Source organism: Neolamprologus brichardi, chromosome 18 (genome assembly GCF_056152115.1).
Source record: "Neolamprologus brichardi isolate AB-2024 chromosome 18, ASM5615211v1, whole genome shotgun sequence".
NCBI lineage: Eukaryota > Metazoa > Chordata > Actinopteri > Cichliformes > Cichlidae > Neolamprologus > Neolamprologus brichardi.
Window position 1 is genome coordinate 21,143,719 of NC_142121.1, and position 7,642 is coordinate 21,151,360.

Here is a 7,642-nt window from a genome sequence, read left to right on the forward strand (position 1 = left end):
GTCGTTTTAAAAAAGTCACAGAGTCAGCCTACCTGATGAATGTAAAGCTGCGTGTGTCAAAAAAACTGCAAGTTCATTTGGGTGTGTAGCTATTGCTCAAACGGATACTACGAATAAAAGTGGTGGTGCGTTGCATTATGGGAATTGCTGTTCAAGCCCGATGAGCCAACGTTGCAAGTTGCAGAGAGCAAGTGCATGCTTTAGAACTACAAGTACCACGTAGCACAGTTCGGCGTCCGCTAACACTTCGATTTGTTTTGGTTCATGTAGACTGCGCTTTGTCACGGGGGAGCCGAGATTCACCGCTGCACTCTAACCTGGTTGTTACACGTCTGTGACCTGCTACCGAGCTCTGGGGGGAAAAAAAACTCCTCCTCCGGGGTTTGCATTTCGCTGCCCCCCTCTTTCAGCACCGCCGCCTACCTCGTAGCTCTCTTATCGGACCCCCAGAAGCTGGCCTGCTAGTTAGCAAACAAGCTAACGATTGCCAGATTTCACCCATGTCCTCTGAAGAAGGGTTCAGCTCAGCGATAACAGATTGGCTTTTTATCAATTCCTGGTGGCTCCTTCTTCCGTTCATCATGCTGCTTGTTGTCGCTGCCTTCATCGTTGCTTTTGTGTTGCTGTTATATATGATATCGCCCCTCATTAGTCCCAAGCCTCTGAAATTGAACGGGGCCCACGTCGTGGTAAGTGTTACGGTTTAGCTTGCTGGTAACGGTCGCTAACGGCTACTCATAACTGCAGTTTTAAGTTAGCCTAGCTGAGTTTAAGGTTAGCCATAGCTTTATATTTACGTTAGGTGGCGTATTCGCACTTAGCCTAAGGACAACAAGAAGTCGTAACTTTCTTTTTCTTTTTCATCGTTTATTTTAATAGTAGCTGAGTTTATTGCGAAAGTCAGGTGTCTGTCGTGACACGCCCACATATGAGCTAAGGAATATTGCTTTAATTAATGTTTCAATCTTACTTCACAACCTGTTTTATACTTGGATAAAGTATAATCCACTGAAATAAAACCAGTGCAGTAACCACTAACTTCAGCTAAATTCAGCTTGGTTAATAATAAACTTCGCAGGCAGGCCACTAAAGGTAAATATTGTTTGCTTTACCTTGATGTACCTAGTAAACTCTCAGAGACAGCATTGTGGGGTTAGGATAATTTTATTATGCACTAATGCTAAAACAATAGGAAAAATGACTTTTTAAACGATTAACTTTATTAAAGCTGCATTACCTTTTGAGAAACATAATTAACATTTCCAGGTTAACCTGTGCCCCAGTCTGAGTTGCATTATCATTTACCCTATGTTTGACTTTTGATTTAGGTAACAGGAGGCTCCAGTGGGATTGGGAAATGCATTGCTATTGAGTGCTACAAGCAAGGAGCGTTCATCACTTTGGTGGCGCGAGACGAGGTAAGCACAAACATTTAGCAGATTCTACCTTGGTGTGTAGCCTCGTCAACAGGCTGTTTGTTGTCTGAGCGCATCTGATGTCACACAGTCTAAAGGTGAACTTGTTCCATGTCACTCACGTGAAAAAGTGCACGTGAGTTGACCCGCATAGAAGCATTATTACATGTTTTCATTTAGTTGTGGAGTTCATGACTTTCATAATGATATTTGCAAGCTTTTGTGTGTATAACAGTAAACATGCATTTTATTTTTCCTGTAGGAGAAGTTGCTTCAGGCAAAGAAGGAAGTGGAGAAATTTGCCATCAATGACAAGCAGGTATGGGTTCAGTATGTATTTCAATAAAAGATGCCTCTTATTAAAGAACTCATTAAAAGCATCTTCTACATGCATAATCTTTCCTGCACACATTTTCCAGATGTGTAGGCTTAGAGAAATGATTAAAGTAAAGATAAATCATTAAAAACGCCGCATATGTAGGTTGTGAAAAGTGATTGCATTATTAAAATCTTGATTTCCTTATTTAGGTGGTGCTCTGCATCTCAGTTGATGTTTCCAGTGATTACAGTCAAGTGGAAAACGTGATAAAACAGGTAGTGTTACCCTCTAATGGAACATAGCTTTAATAATTAAGAAGTACAGCAGTGACTTTTTCCTGTCGTGCAGGCTCAAGAAAAGCTAGGTCCCGTTGATATGCTTGTGAACTGCGCTGGAACTTCAATTTCTGGAAAGTTTGAGGAAGTGGAGGTAGATCGTTTTAAAGTAAGTACCTGCAGTCATTGGATTCCTTAAGTTCCAAGGACTTTAAGCTTCTCATAGTGGTGCTAAAAACTGTTTAGAAGTATACAGTTATTCATTGCTGATAATTAAAACAGGGTGAAAGGTCAGAATAATAAAGCTATGTTGCAGGGGTGTGTTTTTTGTTTTGTTTTTTCCAAATTGAATCACACATGAGAATGGGGTTTTTCCTTGATTATAATGGGCCTTTGGTTAGGTAAAACACATGTGGACTGTTCAGTGTATTTTTCCATTACTTCTGGGCATTTGCTAATCATAAATGTATTTTATGAATGAGCAAATTAAATCCTCCATAAATAAATGATTAAATAGATTTTTATAACTTGAGGGGGAAGGCCATTATATTCTTTGGGAAGCTTCACAATTCTTTCTTATATGAATGGAAAAACCTGCAGAGAATTTAATAGGTTTGATCGAGAGCATTAATTTCTTTAAAATTATTGGCTGTCGACATAATACATGTGCACCAAAGCAGGAATGGGCTCTTTTGAAATGAGTGTCATACATTATGTTCTTGTTAGAAAAGGTTTGATTTGTGACTTGGTAAGAAATCGCATTACTGTCAGAATTTCTGAAGAAGTGGCTAAATTTATGGCCTTTGGCCTGCTGTGAATCAAGAGACTTTGAACTGCTCAGGTTTTAAAGTGACTGAAGCTGCCTACAATTATGTAATGTACCATGGACACTCTGGTTATAGTTTAATGTAGTATTAATGTGGCCTTCGTTTCCAGAAATTGATGGAAGTGAACTACCTGGGCAGCGTTTACCCAACACGAGCCGTCATAACCACCATGAAGGAGCGAAGAATGGGCCGCATCATGTTCGTTTCCTCCCAGGCGGGCCAGATTGGTCTGTTTGGTTACACTGCCTACTCCCCATCTAAGTTTGCCCTGCGAGGCCTTGCAGAGTCGCTGCAGATGGAGGTATGTGTTTTGCAAAAATGGCCTACAAACACGTTCGAAGCAATTCTTAGCATTCCTTAGCATAGAATATGAACGACATTCCACGACCAGAAGTAGGCAGGACCGAAGATAAACTTTTCTCAATTTCCTTCAACTGAAGCAACTACCAAAGAGAATGACATTTGATCTGGGAGTAAATGCATTAGAGGTTCACCTAAGCAGCCAGAGCCTGGAGTGTCCACAAGCACCCAGCCATTATATGCAACAAGCATATGGTAAATGGTAAATGGCCTGTATTTGTATAGCGCTTTTACTAGTCCCTAAGGGCCCCAAAGCGCTTTACACAACCAGTCATCCACCCATTCACACACTTGCAGTGTGTCTGCAGCTTGAGTGAAGATGATGATAATGGACATTTCACTAGCGTCAGTGCTGTAATGATTATACTTTTTCTACATATAGGTAGCATTCAGGCTAATTTTTATTGCTTGTCAAAGAGCTGTTGAAATGTTAACGTATATAGTTAGTTGTCATGGTCTCAGTAGTGGAATTGCTAAGGCAGTTATTGCTCTGTTTTCCTTCTGCAGATAAAGCCCTACAATATCTACGTGACTGTGGCATACCCCCCTGACACTGACACTCCAGGACTGGCTGAGGAGAACAAGACAAAGGTATGCAACAGTACAGAGAAATACTTTTCTTACTTCCTGTTTCTTTATGTAAATTTTCTTGGAGGTGTTTTCCCTTTATTTTCAAATTATAGACTGCTGCTTAAATGCTCTCTCTCTTTCTCCGCTTTCCTCTCCCAGCCTCTGGAGACCAAGTTAATCTCTGAAACCTCTGGAGTTTGTCAACCAGACCAAGTGGCCAAAATCATTGTCCGGGATGCAGTGGTAAGAAGCTCAGATCACATTCAGCGCCCAGTTTAAAAATGAGATGTGTGCTCTGTACTTTGTATGTTTTTTTCCTTTGGCAAATGTATCTGCTTGTTTTTCGTTCATCTCACAGCAGGGGAACTTCAACAGCTCTGTTGGTCCAGATGGTTACATGTTATCAGCGCTCACCTGTGGAATGTCACCCGTGACCTCCATCACAGAGGGTCTCCAGCAGGTACAGCCCTGTACATGATATGAAATTGCAGGAGGGAGCGCTCCTCAGCAGATCTGCAAATTTAAGCCTAACCTTTTATTTTGAAATTCCCGCACAGATCGTCACCATGGGATTGTTTCGGACCATCGCACTTTTTTACCTGGGGAGCTTTGACAGCATCGTGCGCCGCTGCATGATTCAAAGGGAGCAGTCAAAAGCGGCCAATAAGAGGGAGTAACAGCAGCCTTACCTTCACCTCACCCCGATGCCCCCAACCCTCTACCCACTGCCCTCCCAGCCAGTCCCTTCCTCCAGCTGTACAAGTGCACAACCGTAGGTGGGGGTGGGTTAAAAAACAAAAGGCCATGTCAGCATTTCTGATGTCAACTTTAGCAGATGGAATGGAAGAAAGTGGCAGATGTTTACGTGTGTACTCCACAGACTTGATAGCCATTTAGATGTATTTTTTCCCCTGGTGACTTCAGTTTAATGTGTCCACCTGCTTCTTTTTGTGGAAGCAGCCTTACTTTAGAGGAAAGAGGGGTGACTGAAAATCCCACATCCTGGTTTCCAGTATCTAGGCCTCCCTTCTTCAGTTTTTTTTTTTTTTTTTTTTTTTCTGGTTCCCACAGAGAAGAAAAGCAACAGCCCGTCTAACCGGTTGTGCCAAATATGGCCTGAATTTTTTATTTTTTTCCCCACCAGAGGCTATAGCGAAAACAGAATAGTTGTTATTCTCTTTTTTGTCATGTTGTGCCGCATGTATCACAGATTTCCATCTTTTAGAGAGTTTTTACAGTTTTCACTATATAAGCCCTTTCTTTCCCACCTTTTACATACTTCAGGTCTTTGCAGGCAAAGATCTTTCCCTTTTTTTTCCTCTCTCTCGCTCTTTTTTTGACTGAATAACCTCTGTGTTTAAAAGCGGTCGTGACCCACAGTGTTTTGTTTATGCTGCGGGATATTTTTGTTTGTGTTTGTGCGTGAACTGAGGTCATACATTATACGACAGTACTCTTCCGTGATATCAAAGGGCAGGAGAGAGCTTATGTTTGTCTTTAATTTTGTTTAAATCTATAATTCATAAAATAATCTCCACATATTATCATTATTATTAATAATAGTGATAATATTCCAAAACTTTACGTGCAGCGTTGTCGCTGAAAACCGTGGGATGTGCAAGTGTGTTTGCTGTGACTGAGCCGACCACCTCCGGAAAGAGTAAAGCCATTCGAAGTTTTTGTCTCGGGAATAAAGACAGCAAAAACGTTTTCCTCGTCATTCCAGCTAAGTGAAGAAAGTAAAGCAGGTACTATGGGTTGAAGCCATGAAGTCGTAAGATTAGAGTGGGAGGGGATACACAAACAAATAAACCAGCACATAAATTTAAGTTTCACTCGTGCACTTGTCAGTTTAATTAAAAAAAAAAAACACTAATAAGTTGCTAAAGGAAGCATGAAGCGTATCATTTTTTACTTGCAGTTTTTTGTGTCAGTGCACATTCTCAGCCACCCCCAGTGAAGATGCATAATCTGTCAGGTTGGTGTAACTCAGAGATGGGCGGGACTCGCTGGTTCGAGTCGTGTCTCTGTACATCTAGTGAGGGCGCTGGTGAGACATCTTATATAATGGCCAAACTTTTGGAGGAGTAAGAGTGGAAGTGTTAGTCCTCATCTCTACGATGCTCTTTTTTTGTTGTTGTTGTTGTTGTTGTTTTTTACATGCATTGACGCTGTCGTGCACTGCTGGGACTTCAAAACTCTCTAGATTACAAAATATAGATTCCCTTCTGATTTCTGTCAAGTCTTAGTTACCATCTGACTTTCTTATTGTTTTGAATGCAAAAGGAAGAAGAAAATACAATGTTGACTCTCGCAAGTCTTCCTTTGGTCCAGTCGGAGAGAATGTACTTTATAACAAAGCGATACAAATCAGAACATAGGAACATTATTTTTTAAATACACCAATATTTGAATGCCAAAATGTGTTAAGACAATTTCTTGAGATCGCAGCACATTTATTTGTGGTTTATTTTGATGTTGCTGCTCTTTTGATCTTAGTGTTAGTTTATAAAAGCTGGAGAGCAGCATGTGGCCCATTCTACAGCCTTAAGACGTGACTACTGATGAAGCGAACGCTATGAGAGAGTGGACCCGTCCGCAGAACAATGTGACTTCATACGTTAGTGGATGATTGGTTTACTGGTTTACCGAGTGATTATTCTTTTCTTTGTGACTTATTTGGTGTGAAATGCCAACTGTTTGGGGGGGTTTGGGTTTGTGTGTATGTGTGTGTTTGGTCAATTTCTAGTGTTTCTATGACAAAAGAAGCCTTACTGAAATCCAAGACATGAAATTGAGAATGGATGACTCATGTTTGATGATGTTCTCATTTGATATTGGTTGAAGGCGTACTGTCCCGCACTTGAGAGCTTTCCATAAATGTACATTTATTGCTTTAAGGTTTTTCTTTTTTCTTTTTTTTTACCTTGAGGTAGCAACACATTGATGGATAGAACATGTAGCTCATGTAAAAGCAGTTTTGTTTTCACTAACACAACTTTAAGCTATGCAAATGAAGCCTCTGCTAACAATATGTTTAAACATACAGTAAGGATTTAAGTTCTGTAAGAGTCGCGCTAGTTTCCCTCATTTAATGGTGTCATTATCGGATGCTCAATGGATTTAAAAGTCTTGAACATGAAAGTCATACTGCACTCTTTGGTTTCACGCTTTCTTTCTGTTTTCTTTGCTTTATACTCTTTCTGCCAAAAAAGCTTAACACCTTCACCTTGTGTGCCATTGAAAGAAAATGTGAGGAGTGGAACATTTCTTTGTCTTATTTTCTTACATGATAAACTAAATAAATACCTGTGAAGAAAACCTAAATCCTTTTACTCCTGGGTGTCGTTGTCTCTTTTTAAATTGCTTTAGACCTCTTTGACTGAACTTGCCTTAAGGGGGAGGGGGGGTTAAATTAATCTCAGCATGATCGTGGTTCAGAAGTTTTGACAGTGCAGGGTTTGTGTAGGACTGAGGACGTTAAGTATTCTGTTTGATAGAGGATGACATTTAATTTTTTCATAAGGGAACTTCCCAAAGCAGCAGCAGCTCTCGGGTTTGCAGAGTGCAGGACTTTAGATGCTTCGTTAGACCTGTTGGAGAATAAGTAGATGACATTTAGGGGAGAGGCTTTAAAAAAAGATGAGAAAAGTTTAAAGAAGACAGGGAAAATGTAGACTGGTGCATCAGTTTTGCACTTGCAAGGTTAAATCTGTGTCCACAAGGGGGTGGCTGGACTACATCAAAGCAATCCCTCGCCAGGGTGGTCCTCTGCCCCTAACCCTGTGATCTTTTAAGATTTCTGTCTTCTATCATAAAAAAAAATATCTAAATCTTAAAAATATTCTTGTTTATATGATTTTCTGGGTAACGTGA

The 7,642-nt window shown here is 40.5% G+C and overlaps 1 protein-coding gene across 1 annotated transcript; it reads left to right on the plus strand.

Annotated features, from left to right (window-relative positions):
- The first annotated feature begins 224 nt into the window (after nt 1-224).
- On the plus strand, nt 225-7,098 carry kdsr (3-ketodihydrosphingosine reductase). The gene is made up of 10 exons (XM_006786460.3): nt 225-689; nt 1,329-1,418; nt 1,678-1,734; nt 1,944-2,009; nt 2,083-2,178; nt 2,946-3,137; nt 3,704-3,787; nt 3,926-4,009; nt 4,125-4,226; nt 4,324-7,098. Exons 1-10 carry the CDS (start codon nt 501-503, stop codon nt 4,441-4,443), a joined length of 1,080 nt encoding a protein of 359 aa, XP_006786523.1. The 5' UTR covers nt 225-500; the 3' UTR covers nt 4,444-7,098.
- The last annotated feature ends 544 nt before the right edge of the window (nt 7,099-7,642 follow it).

What these genes read in the sequence shown, in the direction of transcription:
- kdsr (XM_006786460.3), top strand. Translation starts at nt 501, where the DNA reads ATGTCCTCTGAAGAAGGGTTCAGCTCAGCGATAACAGATTGGCTTTTT. An exon ending in CTTTGGTGGCGCGAGACGAG is followed by an intron (nt 1,419 to 1,677) that starts GTAAGCACAAAC and finishes TTTTTCCTGTAG; the next exon opens with GAGAAGTTGCTTCAGGCAAA. An exon ending in TGGAAAACGTGATAAAACAG is followed by an intron (nt 2,010 to 2,082) that starts GTAGTGTTACCC and finishes CCTGTCGTGCAG; the next exon opens with GCTCAAGAAAAGCTAGGTCC.